Here is a 20,317-nt window from a genome sequence, read left to right on the forward strand (position 1 = left end):
GAGTACTGTAGATTCTACTCGCGAGGCTCCACAGCAAAGTCCACCTAAAGCAATTCTAGAGGCTAAAACGAGATACGCACGCATCGCACATATAAAACAACAGCGCTATTACTAGCAAATACTTCGTTATGCATACAGTAAACCAGGCTTTAATTAAAACAAAACACCTGAAGGGGATCAGCAGGCAGACGGCCGCGCTCCCACAGCCCGCGCTGAGGCGGACAGCAGGGCGGGAAAGCGGTGGGGGCGTGGCCTCACGAAGTCCTGCCCCCGATCCCGTTCACCCACCGCCGGCCAACAACCAAACAAAATGGCGGCCGCTGGGCTCCTCACGCCGGGCTCTTAAAGGAGCCGCGTTGCCTCGGGCCTGGTGTCGCTGAAGGCGGCGGCCGTTCGAAGGAGGAAGGGAGGCGGTAGAGGTGGGCTGCTGAGAGCCGGTATCTTCGCGCGGGGGTCGCTAGGAGGCCACCTCGCCCGCCGGGAGCGGGAAGCGGTGAAGCGGCGTTGCCATGTCAACCCAGGTAATCAGCGCGAGGCCCGAGGGCGGCCGCTCTCGGCGGGAACCGCCAACCCCTCAGCGAGCGCCGCCGCCTCGCCGGGGCACGGAGCTCTGCGTGGGGCTGGGGGCAGCGCCGCGGTCGCTGTCCCGTCAGGTGTGGGTGGGCTGTGGGCTGCGGGGCCCTCGGGCTGCCTGCGGGCTCGCGGCCATGGCCCGGTTGTTGCATGTGTCTGCCATCCTTTTAACACGCAGTTGTGGTGGGTTTTGTGGGAGTGCAGCATTTTCAAGAAAACTCATTAGAAGACCTGACTGCTTTTCAGAACACGAAGGAGCTTCCCGTAGGTGCTTTTTGCTCGGTCGTACCATCTTCCATCTCCTCTGGCCCGGATGAGCAGTGTCCCCACACAGGGAGACTGAACAGAGTGGCTTTTACTTCCGTTCTTTTCTTATTTATAAAAGTTCAGTGGAAAAAAAATCCATTTAAATGACCAGAAATCTTATCAGCTTTCTGCACTGTGAGTGCTTATACACTGTGTCGAAGTTCCCACAACAGCACACGTTTCTTAGAGGATGTCTCAGAATGTGCTTTCTGCTTATTGTGTGGAAGTTCTGGTCAAACTCCGGCCCTTGGAGATGGTCGCTATGAGGAAGGACTCGGAGCAGAGCGTGGCTCTTTCTGTGCTTGTCCCTGGGAAACCACATTCTTCTGTGGTGGAAGCTTCTGTTGACAGTTCTCTAGAACTCCCACTCAGCCACAGAACAGCTTGTTGGTAGGAAAGGAGACACAGTCAGTGGGTCAGTGCTAGACTTCTTTTTAATTTTATTTTTTCTCTTTTACTTATGTCTGCTTTTTTAGCTACAGTTTGGTGATTTCTACCCTTAGTAAAAGCAGTTGGGATCCTAATTGTCTCCTTCTGTTCTCAACCAGCTATGTTACTCTGAGCTGGGTGTCTCCAGGCTCTGTAAGCCATAAATTGCAAGACAGTTACCCAGATGAAGGTTGTGCTTTATGATAGAAGTAGTAAGCAGCTATAGCATTCCTCTAGATATGTGTTAGCCCCTGAAAAATGGAAGCTGTCACCCACTGGAAAACTAGTTTAAATGTGTTTTTTGGCAGCCTATTATTGCTAGAAATATTTCTTATGCTAAAAAGACAATTTTTCAGATATCACCTCTGCGTTGTCTCAAACTGTCAACAAGCACCTAAAATCCTTGAACAACCAACTTCTGTTGGCAAGCAAACCACTAAGAGTTCAGCTGATGCAGGCAATTATGTTTATTTCTTTCCTTACAGATACTGATCAGATGATATCCTGTATTTTTGGCAATGAAGAAAAGCTACATAAAAAAAGAATTATGTGGAAAATCACAGATGTCAGCTCTTCGGACACCTACTCCAATGTCTTCTGTTGGTTCAGGCACCAGATCGTCATCTCCCCTAAGCCAACAGACATCTCCACCTGCTCGCAAAAGTAGGGCATGGCAGAATCAACAGCTTGATACTACAGCAAATGTGGAAGCTGCTTTTGAATCTAAATTTTATGAAGGTAAAAGTATGCACTAAAAGCACAAAAAGCCCATGTTCTGTGAACTCTGTGATAACGATTTAAAGATAAATGATTTGTTGGAAAGAAACATGAGAATTTGCTTTGCTGTTTTTTATGCTCAAATGTGTAAACAACAATAATGGATCTGTATAGAAAAACAGGACTTTCACTCCTTAAAGTCTGCTCCAGGGGGAGAAGAACACTGAAGATGGGCAATATGTACTGTGTCATTTTTGAAAGAATACTCTAACACGTCATTTCCTGTAAAAGCTTCTGGTGTGCTGTTTCTTCTCATGTGGGGGAGAATAATTTTCAGTGCTTTTCCTGCATTTAGTGTGAAGTACAAGATGAATATAAAAGTCACCAGTTCTTTTGCTGCTAAAGGTAGTTTCTCTGTTTAATTTCAGATGAAAATGGTGTCAGTCCAGGTGTTCGGTATATTACAGAACCCCTTATAAAAAGTCTGTCAAAACAGGAAAATTTGGCATATATAAGCTCACTGAATCTTTCTTCCCCAAAGGATGGGGACAAGAAATTCAAGGTAAGTTACTGAATGTAACTGGTAATAAAACAGAAGCGTGTATATACGTGTGTATATATAACGTAGTCAAATAGAGGTGTGTTTATAAGTGGATATAAATAGCTATGTTCTGTTAACCTCATTCTACAACCATCTTCTGTCAAAATAAAAATGATAGAATGTCAGTGGACGCTTCTGTGCAAAAGAAGAAACCATGAATCAATTACAGTGAAGTTTAGAACATTAATTCTTTTAGGGTTTGAATTGTGGTTGGTTTTTTTGTTTTGTTTTTTAACAGCAAATTCCCATTATTATGAGTGAAAATGATTCACTGCAAACTTAAAATCTAGTTTTCTTTCTCCAGTACTACAGAATACTGAATTTAAGACTTATTAATCAGTTTCACTGTTGAATTCTGTTAGAATAACGCACTTTTTTAATGAATGTGTTTGTTAAAAATTTAAATCTGCCTCATTTAAAGGAAAAGCTAAAGCTGCAGTACTAAGGGGTAAATTTTCTGTTCTTCAGTACATAGAAAATCTGGAAAAATGCTCTAAACTAGAGAGACTGAATCTAAGTAACAATCAAATAGAGAAGATTGAGAAGCTGGATAAGCTGTTGAAGTTGCGTGAACTCAATTTGTCTTACAACAAGATCAGGTAAGTAGAGATGCTTCTTATAGCTTTGAAAACCCCAGATATGACAGAGCTGACGCTCTCTTATTGTTTGAGTGGGATCCGAGAAGTATGGGCAACTAAGTAGCATTTCCCATCAGTTACATGTCAAGACTATAAAGTTTCAGTGAACTCATATTTCATAGAAGCTTGTGACTTTTAATATCTACAAAAACTGTATTTGAAGGAGAAGTAGTTTTGAAAAGTGCTGTATTTTCTATTATCAAAAGTTGAAGAGAAATGGTTGAAGCAATAGCAAAATTTTGTTTCCTTTAATTTTTTTAGTGAGTTTGATCTTTACATAGGATCAACTTTGTAGAAAAGTTGCATTGTTGGTTGAGAAGTTAGCAGTAGGAAGTAAACAAGCATTTCTACACGTTTACATTCATACGACTTCCTCATTTAACAGGAATTGAAAAGGTCAGAGTAGTTTTTAGCTATTGCTGCATGTTTTCAGACTTTCATTATAGACAACTGGTTTCTACTTCAAAAATAGTAAGGCAACAGGAGCATTTTTTTATCCCACTTTATTATACTCATCTCTTTAGATTAGTGCCCAGGGAAACTTAAACCCAGCATTTTCCTCCTTAGCAGTTCAATATTTTAATGAATAAACTTAAAAAGTAGCTCTTCACAGCATTGGTTTAAGTTGATTCTTGCTCTTGTATGGAAAAAAAATACATTTATTTTGGTTCAGCCGTGTCACGTAAGTGTGCAATTACATTTGGAGGATAAGAAGAAGAAAATGGGTATATTAAAATGACATAATCACATATTTAAATAAGTTTTTAATTTTATAGTGGAGAGGTGTAAAAGTGAGGACTTTAGTCACTGTAGTAAAACATTGCAGTAAAATTGTTGGGTTTGTTTTATTCATAACCTTACCATAGTATGTGAAAGCAAGATATTCTAATTTCATTTGAACTGTGAGTCCATTGTTCATTACAATGTTTGTTACAGTGCTGTTGTTCGCTGTTTCTTGAGTGGTGATTAGTTGAAATAGATATTCTGTATCTTATCCATAGTGCCTCAATTGCATTGTGAATTTTATATGCTTCACAGTGAGTTATGTCGTCTTATTTTCAGTAAGATTGAAGGCATGGAACATTTACATAACCTACAAAAGATGAACCTTGCAGGGAACGAGATTGAGCATATTCCTGTGTGGGTAGGGAAGAAACTGAGATCCCTGCGCATCCTTAACTTGAAACAGAATAAAGTATCATCAGTAAGTGATCATACTTAAGGGACAGTCTTTTCATGAAGTGGTAAACTTATGTTCTTTGACCTATTCTGAATCACTCACTGTCTTCTAGTTGTCAGTACAGTTGTTGTGAGCCTACCAAAGCTGGTTTTTAAGGATAAACTCTCCTGTTGTTCCAGATATTCCAAGTATAAATGTGCTTTGTTTTTTATAACCTTACACTTTTCTGAAAAAGTGGGAAAAGTTTGAAGATGTGATGCCTTTTTCATGTTAGTGGTGGTGTCCCTTATGATAAGTTAATTTCGTGTTTTGGGAGACCTGTAGGTAATATACTTGCATTTTTGTATTTAGAGCATGACTAAATTTACTTCTGTGGTCCAGGTTAATTTCCATGTTTTGTATAAACAGAATGTCTATGAAATTAAGTCAGTAGTACAGTTTCTGAAATAGCCATAGTATTTAAGAAGAAAGATAAACCAGCTCTGAGTGCTTTCTTCAGTTAATAAAATCTCCTTTCTCATGAGCTAGGCTGGAAGAATGGAAGGTTGGATGTATCTACAGGCTCTGTGATCTTGGATTTCCCAAGGTCAATCTTGATGAAATTTGCTCTTTTTGCATTTTTTTTTCTTCAATGGAAGAAACAGTTTGATCTTCAGGAAGTTATTTTAGTCTTGATATGGCTCTAACTTGTAATATCTTATACAATCAAATCCAGTTATGTGTGGGTTGGTTGTTCTTGGAAGGATGTCTAATCATCGTACCATTTGTCTTTCATTTAGCTTCATGAAGTAGCTAAACTAAAGCCTCTACAAGATCTGACTTCTCTGTTCCTTGCTGGTAACCCAGTTGCCAGCCTGCCTCACTACCGCTTGTACGTCATATTCCACTTGCGAGCATTGGAAAACTTGGATGGACAGCCAGTGACAAATCATGACAGACAGGAAGCTCTAAAGAGGTTTGATTTAGGTAATAATGTTGTATTAGAACTATGGTAAGTGGCACCAAACAAATTTAGCTGGAAAAGAGTTCTATTTGAAGTGTTGTGTTTTTTTTTACTTTGTTTTTCAGAAGAGATAGAAAAATTAGAGAGAGAGTTGGAGAATGCAATAAAAGAGATGGAGAACCTTAAACTTAACCAGTCTAAAGTACTTGAGCAACTTCACCATCAAGATGAGGTCAACAAATCATTAAAGGAAAAAACGTTGCAGCAGAAGCAAAGCTGTGAAGATCTACAAAGGGATGTGGATACCAAAAATGAACTGGTAAGATAATCACTTATTTGGAACTGTTTTGTTGTCAGAAACAGATGCCAATGGAAGAGCTCAAATGGCTGTAGGATTATGCTAAAAATTAAGAGGAGTATTTTGGAAGACATAAGTTAAAGCATTAAAGAGTGTTTTCAATATTCCTTCTATGGAAAAAGTAAGTATACTGAACCAGCAGTCAGTACCAATCTTACAATTTATAGTTTATAGGAACTTTTTTGTCTGTAGTAATAAGTTTTTTACTTGATAAAGATTAAGCTGCTCTAAATTATCGTGTACTGAGTCTCCTTTGTTGTTCAGAACTTTAAATGCTGCTGTACTGAGGGGGAAAAAGGTTCAGTATTTTTATAATAACAAGGTGTGCATACAAGTTGTATGCTAGTAATGCTTCTTTTTCCAGGTCAAGTGTATTAGTTTTCTTGTATTTTCTTTACATCATCCTAAAACTTGCATCTGACAATTGTCTTTCATTGGTAGCTATAAAATACTAGGTTTGTACCGTGGCCCTGGAAAAAGTCCTGTTGACTGAAGAATGCTCAGTTGTGAATGACTTGCTGGGAGTGCAGTATTTGGCTTTTAATCTTTCTTGTTAGCCTTGTCCTCTAGTTTTATCCTTCAGATTCTCTACTGCTAATATTTATTTAGCTGTTTCTTCTGTTGAACATACTAACCAGCAGCCTATTCCCAAAATGCAGTTTTCAGTATAGTGAGATTTAGCAGCAGATATTTTGCAACTTGCCCACTCTTATCCTCTGGATGACAAACTCTGCTTGCTTCTCTCTCCCTTTAGCTGGTGTATTGGTTTGTCACAGTTCCTTTCCACAGAGCCTTAATTCCTCACTGAAGGTAGCCCTCTGTGCTCCTGGGTTGCATGCTTATTTTTATTTCTAGGCTTTCTTTGCATGTTTAATAAAGTAGAAATGTTGTATAGAGAGTTCTGGTGAGACTCTGTATTCACTGTATTGGGTTTTTTTGTTGTTTGTTTGTTTGTTTTTTCTGCATGTTTCTTTTGAATCTTTCTTTTAAGCCTTTTCTCCTTTATTCCAGTCTTACCTATTTCTTTTCCTTCAGTAGTTTTGCTTTCCACTGTCTATTGGAGTATTACTGCATGTTCTCCCTCAGGTATTCAGCACAAAGTTGATTTAAAAGGGAATCACATGATAGACCTCTTAAAAAAAAATAAATAAACAAAATTGCTAACTAGCACAAAATTAAACTAAAAGAAAATGCTTAGGGCTTTATACACTTGACAATGGAGATAATTTTTTTGTTTGTTTTTACAGCTTAAGACTGTTAAAAATGAGATCATTAATAACAGTAAATATATTCAGTATAGATTTTGCTAAAGGACTGTACCCAAATTACTTCTTGAAGTTAGTGGCGCTTTCTTTCAAACTTCTCATGCTTGTAAACTTAAGAGACCTTTCATGTGATCATTTGTGTTATGCTGTGGAATTTGTCCACTGTTAGTTGTCATGTTGTATCTTGTAATGAAGTGGCACTTTGTGATATCCTTGACCTAAAATACACCATCTTAATTTTTTCTAATGTGAACTTTGTTTTGAAATTAATGTCTTTGCCCCGTTGTTCTGAATTGAATGGTGTGTGATAACAATGACAATTCAGTGAATGCATCTTCCTTTGCTTACTGATTCATCAGTTAAAGCAGAAAACAATGGAGCTGACACGAGCTTGCCAGAAGCAATATGAGTTGGAGCAGGAACTGGCATTTTATAAGATTGATGCAAAATTTGAGCCGCTAAGCTATTTTCCATCAGAGGTAATAATTTTAAAATTATGGATCTTTTGATTTCTTTTTCTCTTGCTTTTCAATTGCTTGGAAAATACCAAAACTTCCATAGTTTTTCCATTGTTCTGATATAGGTCTATAAGGAGTTCTAAAATACAAAAATCTCATTCTAAAATGTTGGGTTACATGATTTGATCTAAAGTGATTCTTGAGTGACCTTTAACTTGTTGAAAATTAGTACATGTACATTTTGGCTGAACAGAGTCAGTGAACAATCATTTCATTCTTATTAATGACTGAGTAAAACAATTGCTTTTATTTCTGGCTTAATTTGGGAGGTCCTCTCAGTCTGAAAAACTGTACAAGCCAGAATGTTTGTCAGTTAAACCACATCTTAATTTCTCCCTTTTTTTCCCCCCTTTTTTCCCACCTAATTAATAAAGCTAACCTCTGTCATACTTGCAAATTTAAAATGATTGGTGAGAGAGTCTCTGTAAGAAACAAAGACCACTGAAACATAATTTAAAAAAATTCATCATTCATGATGAGTGAAGTTAAAATGTTTAAGTGTAGCAGTGTAATGGACTAAGTATGGTCTATGTTACTTCTACATCTAAAATAATAAGAAAAAGTCCTCCAGTTAAATACCCTCTTGCATTAACCACTGGCAACAAACTGAGCACATCCCAAATACAAACATCTGCTAATAGACTGTTCATTTTTAATGGCACTGTAAGAGTGTTAAATACATTTTATGAGCTGACAGCAACCATGTTTCTGAGACAGATGTGTAAATGATGTAACAGCTGTATTGCTTTAACACTGCAGGATATTGAGCTTGACAACGTACCTGGTGAAAGCCCATACATTGGTAAGGCCAGGTACAAAAGAAATATGTTTATAAGAGAAGGCTACATAGCTAGTAAAGCTCAGCAAATAGAAACTGGAAAAATGCAACCAGATGAAAATGATTCGTGTATGAAATCACAGCTGGAACCTCAGTTTCAAACTGTAGATGAGCAATTGGAGAGTAAAGAAAAAAAGATTCATTCAGGTAATCTTTTTTTTTTTTTTTTAATATTAAAAAAAAAAGTACATATAGCAGTATTTATTCTACTGTTGGAACTTCTGACATGTATTTCACATGAGAATAGCAACAGTGTGCCAAAGGCTATAACTGCTGTTACAGAATCGCACAATGTCCAGGGTCAGAAGGGACCTCAAGGATCATGAAGCTGCAACCCCCTGCCACATGCAGGGCCACCAACCTCCTCATTTAATGCTAGACCAGGCTGCCCAGGGCCCCATCCAATCTGACCTTGAACACTTCCAGGGACGGGGCTTCTGCAACCTCTCTGGGCAGCTGTTCCAGCACCTCACCACTCTCTCTGTAAAGAATTTCCCCCTGATGTCCAGCCTAAATCTCCCCTCCCTCAACTTCAAACCATTTCCCCTTGTCCTGCAGTTATCTGCCCTTTCAAAGAGTTGATTCCCCTCCTGGTTGCAGGCTCCCTTTAGGTACTGAAGGCTGCAATGAGGTCACCCTACAGCCTTCTTTTCTCCAGGCTGAACAAGCCCAGCTCCCTCAGCCTGTCCTCATAGGGGAGGTGCTCCAGTCCCCTGATCATCTTCGTGGCCCTCCTCTGGACCCTCTCCAACAGCTCCCTGTCTTTTTTTGTACTGGGGGCTCCACACTTGGACGCAGTATTCCAGATGGGGCCTCACAAGAACAGAGTAGAGGGGAAAGATGACCTCCCTGTCCCTGCTGGCCACCCCTCTTGAAGGAGCCCAGGATCCCATTTGCCTTCCGAGCCACAAGGGCACACTGCTGGCTCATATTAAGTTTTTCATCTATCAAGACCCCCAGGTCCTTCTCCACAGGGCTGCTCTCAAGGCCTGCTCCTTCCAGTCTGTATGGATGCCTGGGATTCCTCCGGCCCAGGCGTAAAACTCTGCACTTTGCTGTGTTGAACCTCATCAGGTTCACCCGGGCCCACCTTTCTAGCCTCTCGAGGTCCCTCTGAATGGCATCCCTTCCTTCCACTGTGTCAACTGTACCACTCAGCTTGGTGTCATCAGCAAATTGCTGAGGGTGCACTCGATTCTGTCATCGATGTCATTGATAAAGATGTTAAAGAGCACCGGTCCCAAGACAGATCCCTGGGGGGCGCTGCTTGTTACCGGCCTCCACCTGGACATGGAGCCATTGATGACCTCCCTCTGTCTGTGGCCTTTCAACCAGTTTCTTATCCATCAAGTGGTCCACCCATCAAATCCACATCCCTCCAGTTTGGAGATAAGGATGTGGTGGGGGACCGTGTCAAAGGCCTTGCTCAAGTCCAGGTAAATGACATCGGTCGCCTTTCCCTTGTCCACCGATGCCGTCACTCCATCACAAAAGGCCACCAGATTGGTCACGCATGACCTTCCCCTGGTGAAGCTGTGCTGACTGTCACGGATCACACGCCTTTTACTCATGTGATCAAATATGTCATCCAGGATGATCTGTTCCATGATCTTCCCAGGCACAGAGGTGAGACTCACCAGCCTGTAGTTCCCGGGGTCCTCCTTGCTCCCTTTCTTGTAAATGTGAGTGACGTGACCCTTCCTCCAGTCATCCAGGACCACACCTGACAGCCAGGACTTTTCAAATATGATGGAAAGCAGCTTGGCAACCACCTCAACCAGCTCCTTCAGAACCTTGGGATGCATGCCATCCAGCCCCGTACACATTCAGTCTCATGAGGCGATCTTGGACCTGCTCTGTCCTCACAGCAGGGGGGGGGATTTACCACTCCGGTCCCTGTTGCTTCTCAACCCTGTAATCGATGATATCTTTGGGGACAAAAGTGTTTCATACTGAATTATTTTAAAATAATAGAAAAAAATCTTGTAATAATTACATTTGATGATCTAAAAGAATAACAGGGAAGTCTCCCATCTGATCTGTCAGTTTGTGTCATTCACATTAAAAACTGGTTGGATATACTTTGTGAGTAATTGGGATATATTAGCTTTGATTATCACTGTTTAAAGAAAATGTATTCTGATTTTTCTGATTAATGGAAAATGTGTCAATGTTGTATGGCACATTAAAATGTATGTGTGGCTTTTTTTTTCTGCAGCACAAAGAAGATTAGAAGAGCTGCAAAATGCAATAGGAAAAGCAGAGCAACAAGTTTTGGAAGTGACAGAGGAACTGCAACAACTGGAGGGTGCTCTGGCTCAGAAAAAAGTATGTAAAGGAGTTACTATGTGGATAGCAGGGGAAAGTGTCTGAAACAGTGTTCATACAGAAAACACAGCTGTGTTTCTCTCCCCCTCCCTTTTTAAGGGGCCATTGTACATATGTACAAAGAAGATTCAAATAATTGGATCATATTCAGACAACCTGTTGGGCTAAGCTGGTGTAATAGCTTCTCTATCAGCTTCTTGTTTCCAGTATAACTGTTTCAGCCAACCTCCTGCTGCCATTCCCAGGTCTCACAGGCTGACAGGGAAGAGCTGGAGCAGCAGCTGAGTAAGAAGATACAAATACTGCATCAGCTACAAGAGGAAGCCTTAGCACTGGAGAAACAAATGGAGAAACAGAAAAGAGAAATAGGGAAGAAGCAGAAAGAGCTTGAAGATTTGAAGAGTTCTCTTGCTTCTGTAAATTCTAAAGATCCAAGACATGTGAGTAAAACCAAAATCTTAAGTTTTCATTCACTATCTATATTCATAGACTGAGAAATGTGGTTAAGTAGATTATATATTATTTAGCTATTTAAGAATGTCTTTGGCAGTTAGGAGAACTTGCTTCAGCTGTTACTCAGAATACATACAATTCCTCAAAACTAAAAACAAATAATTGTAAAACATTTGAGCAACCCGTTTTCAATGCATATTACATATGGAAGCTGCACGTGCTTTAAGAACTGGGTCTTTATGATTTGTACAGACATGCTGCGAGCCTTGGAAGGAGAGATTTTCTGCCTTCAGTTTTCAGTTAAATCTTTTCTAATTCTGACAAGATTTATAATAGCACTTTGGTAGGGACTAATAACCTTCCTGTGTCCTCCTGCTGTTCCTGGAAGGCTGCTCGCTGTCTCAGAGGCCACTTGTTGCAGGTAGGGAGCAAAGCTGGCACCAGGCATTGTCGTAACTTGACAGCCACCTTCTGTTGAGCTGGACAGAAGCAAAACTAATGATTTCTGAGCTACTTTACTGTGTTCAGCAGCAGCAAACGTTTACACAATTACGAAATTGAAATGATTTTTTTCTTTATAAGTACTGTATTTTTATTTTTTTAAACAAAACACTTTTTAAAAATGAGAGCTTTTCAGGCTAGCTTGACACCCTGTAGTCTACAAAGTAAAAAAGACTCCGCTCTGTTCCTATTTCGAGCCGAGCCCTGCAGCCACTTTCAAAAAATGCGTTAAGCGCCGGCAGGGCTGGGCGTGCTCGGCACGGAGCCCAGGCCCGGCCCGGCCCCTCTCGCCGCCGCCGCCGCGCTCCGAATCACGGCGCAGGAAGCCCGGCCCGGCCTATCGCCGCGCTGCTGCAGGACGGCCGCTCCCGGCTCTCCGCTCCTCCCGGTTCCCCTCGGCCGCCCCAACGGCAGGAGGTAGCGGGGGGCCGAGGAGCGGGAGGTGATGCTGTATGTCGTGCTGGAGGCGGCAGGCCGATCGGATTGACTTTAGAGTGGGGGTGGGGCGTCCTGCACGTGATCCCGAAGGAAGAAAAGACAAAGGCAAAGCTGTAAGTGTTTGTTGTTTTTAAATAGGGCTCCTGTGGCAAAATGATTCAGCGGCAGCAGCACCTCGCCTTGCTTTCTGCTTGTTGAAGTTTCACTTCTGAGAGCTGAAGGGTAGTTTGTTATTAACAGGTGGCAAGTTGAATTGTGCTGATGGGAAAGTTAAAAGTATCCTTCAATGCATTAAAAGTAGAGAAATCGACTTTTTTTCTCTTAAACAATTACTTCGTTACAGAAGTAACTTTACAAGCAAATTTTTTGAAAATGCACACTTCTGATTTCTTTTTCAAATAGAAAGAAGAAAAGTGCTGTTTTTCATGACAGTATAAATGATGTACTTTCCTGAATTCTGTGGTATTTAAACTGCTTGTAATTTAGTCTAATGGGAAGCATGTAGCACTGTATTGCATTGATAATATGGTTTTGTACACAGTTGAAACAATGGGTTAAATTCGTACAAAATACATGTGCAGTCCTGATGAAATCGGTGTGAGCTATGGAATCACTGTGGAACAGAGGCATTTCCCAGAAATACAGAAGTGGTTCTGCTTGAAGTAGAACTTGGCTAGTAAGTTGGACAGACTTGCAGCTTGTTCATGGTATTTTCCTTTGGGTGGTGACCTGACATATTGTGCTGGAAAGACAATACAAGATGACAGGATAAAACTTCTGGGGAAATCGTGTTTGTTCTTGACTGAAAGAGGAAATAATATAGCAGGAAGAAAGGTAATAGTTACAAATGCTGACATATAAGCCCACACCTTATACAGCATGCCTTAACAAGGGGGCAAGACTGTGCCTAATGCTGCTGCTTGCCTATCTGGGATTCTTTTTGAAGTAGCAAAGAGGAAAACAAACAGAACCAAGCACCACAAGGTGTGTTGCACTGGTCATTTTGTGAGTGTCAGTGAGATGCTGCAGAACTGAGCTAAAATGTGAGCTGACTTTTTAAAATCTGTGCTGACATAGTTCTGCTTGGCCTTTCCAACTGTTGTTTACAGGCTCACATGAGAGCTCAAAAAGCAAGTAAAGAACAGCAGATTGAGGTAATGAACAAACAGTATAAGCAGCTCGAGAGTCGCCTGGATGAAATGCTTTCTAGGATTGCTAAGGAAACTGAGGAAATCAAGGACTTGGAGCAACAGCTCACTGATGGTAATTTTTTGTTCGTGTCTTAAAATATTTTGTATCTAGGACAACATAATTGAGCTGATAAAAATGTTGAGGTACCAAGGCCCTTGATCAAGTCTGAGCTGAGTGGTTGTTTTCTGAACACATCTTTGTCATCTGCAATTTTGTTCTTACATCAGAAAGAATTATTCTGCTTTTAATTGAACAATTGAAGTACTGATATTTCAATACCCTTAGGAAGCTGCTTTTTCATTTAGGCTTGAGATAATGTCAAAAATATGCTAATTTCAGAAATATTAAAGCAGTTTCTTATCTAGTTCTTGAGCTAGCTGAGATTCACTTGGATCATTGTAGCCTTCACAGAAGTGTCTTTTCTGCGAGTCACTTTCTTCCTCTGTATTTTAAAACTGATTTAAGTGAGGTACTTCATTAATGTTATTATTTACTATATACCTAGTCTGTGTGAAAGTTGATGCCCCAGAAAAGCATATGATTTTTAAAAATGATTTAGGCAGAAAAGTAGCAAGTAGCATCATAAAAGGAAGTATGTGTATATGGAGGGAGGTATATAAAGAACTGCAGGTTCTGCTCAACTTCTCTAGTGGTCAGGAATAGTAGTGTTGAAAATCCTGGCCTTTAAAACACAGCACAAGCACTTTCTGCTTGAGTTCAAGTTACTTGTTTTTATTGCGTGTTCACCTGCTTAGATTAAGATTAGTAGTAGCAGTTCTGTATGTTTTGTAAGTAAACATGGTTTCTTCAATACCTTGAATTCACTTTGCATTTCTGCAGGTCAAATAGCAACAAACGAAGCACTGAAAAGGGATTTAGAAAGCATTATAATTGGATTACAGGAATACCTGGAAAGTGTTAAGCATCAAGCAAAACAGGCCAATGATGAATGTAAGGAGTTACAGAAGGATAAAGAATCTTTGCTTCAGAGATTGGCAGATCTAGAGGATGAAAGAAATAGCCTGAAAATAGTTATCATGGATGCCGAAAATATGAGAAAAGTAAGGTTTAATGCTATGTTTCTTCCCAAGTTGAGATACCTAAGAATAAACTTAAGCAAGCAATCAAATTTGGGAATGACAAACACAGTTCTCTGGACAAAATTGCTTTCTGATACGGTAACATCAGTCAGATGTGTTCATGCACAGTAGGAAGGGAATTGGGCCTTTAAAATGTATCATCCAGTTACTTAAGAGGCTGTCTTAGTCTCCTAGAAGTCTTCTGTAAATGTTAATGTCTTAGACCAATGTGTATCGCTTTAGGCTTTGTAACTTGTGCAGACTTCACCTGAGGTCTGACGCAGCAGCACCGTTGACTTGGGCTGTGTATGTAATAATGCTACCTGTCTTGTTTGAAATATTTGGAGATTAGGTTTAGTGCCTCTGTTTTGAGATGCCAGCTTTCAAGTTAATAACAAACCCCTGACGAATAGGGGAAGAGTGGTAATGTCATCTAAGAAATCCTGTTTCTCCTGTGTACGTATTACTGAAGTGAATGTAAAATTCCAGGAAATAGCAATGCTTGAAGGCGCGCTTCAAGAGCAGCGAGAAATAAATGAATCTCTTAGAGAAGGCCAAGGGGAGGTGAGTGCCTACGAGGCTGAACTGGAAGCCCAGCTAAGAGACAGAGACACTGAAGCCAATCAGCAAAAGGAAGAATTGGAAAGACTGAAACAACTCAGCCAGGTGAGAACAGAGCTGTAATGTTACCAAAGTGGCAATCAGCCTGGGCTGGCAGCATACCTTACCATATCCCCCCCTACACTGATCTGCAAGGAATCGTTCTTTTAGGGATGTCCCAGAATAGAGGGTAGTATCAGTTCATTAGGATGTGTAACCTTGCACTGCAGCAAGATGTAAGTATTTGTGGCCTCTTTGTAGAGGCCTCTGTATGTTTGTGAAATATAGCAGATGAAAACAAGGTTGGCCTTTGCTGTTGTTTCAAGTAGAAATTCAGCTTTCTAGCTTTTTTGTTTGTTTTTGTATATTCTGGCTTTTTGCTGGGTAAGAACAATGTGTGCTTTAAGTTACACACTGTTATTTTATCTTAAGCTACTGTTGAGGACCCTCTTTTGGATTCAGATGCAGTGATATACAGCGACTGGTGTCTTGGTTCAGTTTCCATTAATCAAAAACGAACATGGTGTTGGTGGGGTTGTTTCTTGGTTTTGTTTTTTTGTTGCTGATTTTTCTTTTTTCTTTGAACGACTTATTCCACCGTCAGGAATATATGAAAATGCATAGCAAAGTGTTTTTGTCCCTGGCCCCTCCAAGTCTTTTAGGCATAGTGTTTCAGGCAAAACTTGGAAATTCTCTGTAGAACTCTGATAAAATGTAAATCTGTTAGTTTCCTAGTGAGAAAGACACGTTTGTGCCGGTTCTAGATTAAACATCATCATCATAACTGGTGCTGCAAATGCTAAAGAAACGCTAGCCATTATATGTTGATGGGTTGACTTGGAATGCTTGTTTTCTTAGGGGGTGTTGTTTTTTTTGTTATTCTCTAAAGAAATGCAGCTGTTGCACATTTGAGTGATGAGATGGGGTTGTTAATCTGAAGGTTGTTTGTGTTTATAGATGGAACTGTCAGCCCTGCAAGCTGAACTTGAGAAAGAAAGACAAGCATTAGAGAATGCTCTGACCAAAGCACAATTAGCAGAAGAGAAGGAACAAGAAAATTATAAGCTGCTTTCTCAGTTCAAACAACTGCAGGTGAAGTATTTGTTGCCATTACAAGTTCCTGATAAGCAGTGTGCTTTTTCATTGCCATTAGGGAAAAGTGAGAAGAATTTTTGTTTTGAAGTTCAGTGGTGCTTATGACTCTTCCTGACAAATTTCTTGTCTGGAGACCCTGCATCACAGTCTCTTATCTGACTATTTTGGATGTTTAGATTGACCTTTGAAATGATGCTATATCTGCTCTACTATATTGCAGTGGGATTGATAAATTGTTTAAATCTTAATTTCCCACAAGCCTCATTCAGTACATGTCAGTAAGAAAACAATTTGTGTGCAATGGGGGGGAAAAAACCTGACTTTATTGCATCAGTTTTTCTCATTGTGGCAAGTCTGGGTTCAGTCCTTTGCATCCACCAAATCCCTTTTTCCCATCTCATGCACCTCAGAGAATAAAGTGGCCATCAGCTTATAAAAGATCCTCACCAGATATTAGAACTATAATTTTTGCCACAGCTTGCCAATGTGCAGAGCAAACTTCAAGTCTTGGTCCTGTTAGTCAAGTGTGGCTTCTTGGTTTGGTGTCTGGGACAGAGGTGACACAACTGCAGACACTGTAGCATATGGATACTGTGACAGGCTTTGGATGTCACCGTGCTTTGCTTATATAAACACAATACTTTCATTATGGAAAATGTAAGATCGTTCTGAATTGTTGTTGGAATATTTTTCAACGTGTAAATTTATTTATTTATTAGGGAGACAACAATCTCCTGAAACAACAGCTTAAAGATCTTCAGAATCAGCTAAGCCATGCAGTTGGTAACTTGATTCACCCTGAGGAAGTCCTGGCTCGTATAAATGAACTCAAGCAAAAGCTTCGGACAGGAGCAGGAGAGATTAAGTGAGTAAAATAGAAACAATGTTAGATTTGTGCATGTGTTATTGCTCCATAGATGAGAGCAACAAGGTACATTTGCTGCATCCTACGTATTATGATGTAGGGCAGTTCAAACATGACCTTTAGCACCTTCCTTGTGTTTAAGAGAACATTACCTGAGCTCAGTTAATTATATCACTGAGGGACGTACACATTCCTCTTGGGTTTCACTACTAGAAATAAAGAATTTTTCTTTTCCTCCTTTGTCCCCAGGTACAAAAAATGAAAATAAAGACAGAACAGAATAACATTGGGCACTGTAACCTATTCAGCACTGCACCTGAATTCATTTCCATTGGATGTTTTTAAACTAGCACTTTTGAACTGGGCTGTGTTACTTTTATGGCTAGTATTGTGATTTAAAAATGGAGCCTTTTCTTTCAGATGTCAGAATTCAGCTGATGTTTTGGGGAAAAGCCTTGCAAATCTGCAGAAAGAATTCAATAGCATCCTTGCTGATACACAGAGGGAAAAAGAGAAAGCATGGGAAAGACAGAAACAATTGCAAGAGGAAATGGTATCTCAGCAGGAAAAACTGGAAGATATACAAGAGAAATATAGACAGGCATGTATCAAAGCTATGAAAGCAAGAGTAAGACAGTTTCAGCTTTGTCTAAAATTTGCATGTTGGAGCTGAAGGATCAAGATTTATGATAAATGTAGATTTGTTTCCCTCCATCTTTCAAACAAGTATAATTTTACTAAGAGCAGATAAATTGCACACGGTTGCTTGCCAGAAGCAAGTTCAACAACTCAAGTTGGCGTAGGGCACTGTTGATTATGATTAGAACAGGAATACAAACCATTATTAGAATTTTGGTTTTTCTGTTGTGCTCAAGTGTACATCATGTAATAGCTTTCCTTGACTATTTCCATGCTGTATATGCTGGGAAGCTCGGGTTAAAGCAGTGAAATTCATTGCCTGTTCTTTTTGTAAGACAAGATGCCTGTGAAAACAATAAAATGAAACCAGTAAAGACCGTTTACAGTCTATTTTTTTTTTAATAGATATGACACATGCTCCTTAGCAGTCTTTTGTTGGCTTCTGTCTCTAATTTGACTGAGAGAGACTTGCTTTTTGATCTTTGTGTAACAATGCAGTCTTTGCAGCAGGGAGTTTAATTATAGGTAGAAAAATACGGCCAGTAACCTTCTTAAAATATCACATTGCATGCAATTGCCAGAATACATTAGGCACTTCCAAGATGTGATAGTTAGGAAAAGGAACTGCTTTGCTATTCTTTAGGTATAAAATATACTACTAATGGTGCTTTCAAAAAGCTTGTCTGAAAATCATTAAAATAGGGTGGATTTTAGTTGAAATCTTGTTTTTGCTCATTCTTGCATATTTCACATACAGGTGAAATCTGAAAACAGGCAGAATAAGAACAAGGTCCATCAGTTAGAGAATAAAATTCAACTTTTACGTGAAAAAATAAAGAGTATGGAGGAAATTCAAGGCCTGGCTGATCAACAGCTCCAAGAGGCAGATGAAGAAAAAGAGGCTATTCTTGCTCAACTAGAAGACTTGGAGAAAAGGGTAGGAGTAATATGAGTGTATGTTCTGTGTTGGGTTGCTCAAGAAAAGAATATCTAAAGAACTCGTGAATTATTTTGCTTTTTAAGATGAAGCTCAAATGCAAGAAGGAACACAGAGGCTAAATATAACCGTTTTCTTTTTCTGAAGTGCAATTGGACATCTTTATTCTTGTATTACTGTGATAGTTATATATATACAATACCAAATGGGATGTGTGGAAAGGCCTTTGTTCTGTGCTGCTTTTCTTTTAAAATTACTGTGAAACCTGTTGCTTTCCTGATTTCAGAAAAAAATAGAAGATGCCAGGACACAAATGCAATTTGCTGATTTGGATAAAGAGCTGAAGGAATTAAAGAGAGCAATCATCACTTCAGATAAACTGGCAGCTGCTGAGCTATCCATTGCTAAAAGCCAGCTGCAGGCTCTTCATGGGACTGTTCTCAAAATTAATCAGGAACGAGCTGAGGTAAATCAATGTTGGTAATTAATTGTTAGTTATAATTAAGCAATGCTTTCTAATGTCATAATAATCAAGACTGTCTTTGTTGCTTTTAAATTCAGCTTGAAATCTTTATTTTTAATTATCCTGCCACATGAGCTATTGCTTTAGTCAGTCTCATCTTGAAATATTATAAATCAATGTCTGACTTAACTTGGATTAACAGGCTGCCTTGCTGCAAGTTAGAAGGTGGGAGAGAGAGGTTTTATCTTCTATAGCAATTGAAAATCAATCAATAAACAATATATTGTTACATAAAAGCGAAATAAAATACAAACTTCAGTTCATAAACCTTTAAAAATTAGAAGTGACTTTTTGGCTTTATACTAACACATGATAAAACTTACTGTGCAGAAAGGCTGTAAGGTTAAAGGAGAAATAGTTCATGCAGACTATTATTTTTGTCATTTTCTTGAATTCCGAAGCAGACAAGCGGTGATGTTTCTTGTTACTCTGCAATTCATAAAGCTTCGTGAGACACCTGCAAGTCTGTGAGATGTTCTTGTAAACTAAACTTAAGATAAAATTTCAATTTCAGGAATTTGAGGAAGCTGAAGAGTTCTGTGTTGAGGCAGCTCGTGCAACTCGGGATCTTGCCCGAGCAGAAGCAGAAATAGAATTGTTACAACAGCTTCTAAAACAGAAGGAAGAACAAGTAAGTTGAAAGCAATTTTTCCTCTGTTATATGAGGAGGGTGAAATATATGAAGAGCAGTTCATTGGTGTTCTGAAATGGCCATGTTTAGTTGCCTGCTGCGGCCTTTCTCTTCAAGTTTTGCCAAGTCACTGTGTTCTTCTCTCCCCCTACACCTCCCTGATGAAGTTGTTTGAATTTGAAGAAAGCCTGTTCGTTTGAAGGTATTCATGTTCCTGCATATGTAAGTCTTATTCATATGAGAAGATGGGAAGAACAGTTTTGTTGCATCAAAGTGGTACATGCATTTTGCTGAATGAGCATTTCTGTAGGAAAACGTAAGATTGTTTGAAAATGTTCTACTGTAATGTAATTTAAAGTGAAGTGCTTTGCTTTGATTTAAACTTAAAACAGCTTCAACACGAGATGGGGAAAGCTGGTGAGAAGACTGCATCGAGCTCTCAAAAATTAGAAATTGATAAACTGAATGACACAGTGGAGCAACAGAAAGCAGAAATTGACCGTTTAAGATGGTTGTTGGATGACGTTGGGGCAGGTAATCTCTTATCTTTATCTCCTGCAGTTATAGAGAAGCAAGCTGTTCTGCAGCCATGCATATTTCTCACTAACATGAGAAGCAGTTTAGAGCTCTAGGATTTTATTCTAGGAGAACAAACAGGAAACCATTCTGTA

The 20,317-nt window shown here is 39.6% G+C and overlaps 1 protein-coding gene across 2 annotated transcripts in view; it reads left to right on the forward strand.

Moving 5' to 3' along the window:
- The first annotated feature begins 131 nt into the window (after positions 1–131).
- The window catches only part of CNTRL (centriolin), a 33,684-nt gene continuing 13,498 nt past the window's right edge, over positions 132–20,317 (forward strand). Inside the window, exons 1-21 of one of the 2 annotated variants that reach the window (XM_031601897.2) lie at positions 132–521; positions 1,794–2,046; positions 2,454–2,587; positions 3,095–3,225; positions 4,327–4,468; positions 5,224–5,410; positions 5,513–5,706; positions 7,370–7,489; positions 8,288–8,513; positions 10,585–10,694; positions 10,940–11,134; positions 13,196–13,349; positions 14,118–14,338; positions 14,846–15,022; positions 15,914–16,048; positions 16,771–16,916; positions 17,337–17,517; positions 18,313–18,492; positions 18,779–18,958; positions 19,530–19,646; positions 20,039–20,180. In XM_031601897.2, coding sequence (XP_031457757.2) covers positions 1,827–2,046; positions 2,454–2,587; positions 3,095–3,225; positions 4,327–4,468; positions 5,224–5,410; positions 5,513–5,706; positions 7,370–7,489; positions 8,288–8,513; positions 10,585–10,694; positions 10,940–11,134; positions 13,196–13,349; positions 14,118–14,338; positions 14,846–15,022; positions 15,914–16,048; positions 16,771–16,916; positions 17,337–17,517; positions 18,313–18,492; positions 18,779–18,958; positions 19,530–19,646; positions 20,039–20,180 — 3,292 coding nt within the window. In that variant the 5' untranslated portion in view covers positions 132–521; positions 1,794–1,826. Of the gene's footprint in view, positions 522–1,793; positions 2,047–2,453; positions 2,588–3,094; positions 3,226–4,326; positions 4,469–5,223; positions 5,411–5,512; positions 5,707–7,369; positions 7,490–8,287; positions 8,514–10,584; positions 10,695–10,939; positions 11,135–13,195; positions 13,350–14,117; positions 14,339–14,845; positions 15,023–15,913; positions 16,049–16,770; positions 16,917–17,336; positions 17,518–18,312; positions 18,493–18,778; positions 18,959–19,529; positions 19,647–20,038; positions 20,181–20,317 lie in introns of those variants that run through there. The other variant, XM_031601898.2, reaches the window with a different exon arrangement.

This window comes from Phasianus colchicus, chromosome 19 (genome assembly GCF_987193195.1).
Source record: "Phasianus colchicus chromosome 19, bPhaCol1.hap1.1, whole genome shotgun sequence".
NCBI lineage: Eukaryota > Metazoa > Chordata > Aves > Galliformes > Phasianidae > Phasianus > Phasianus colchicus.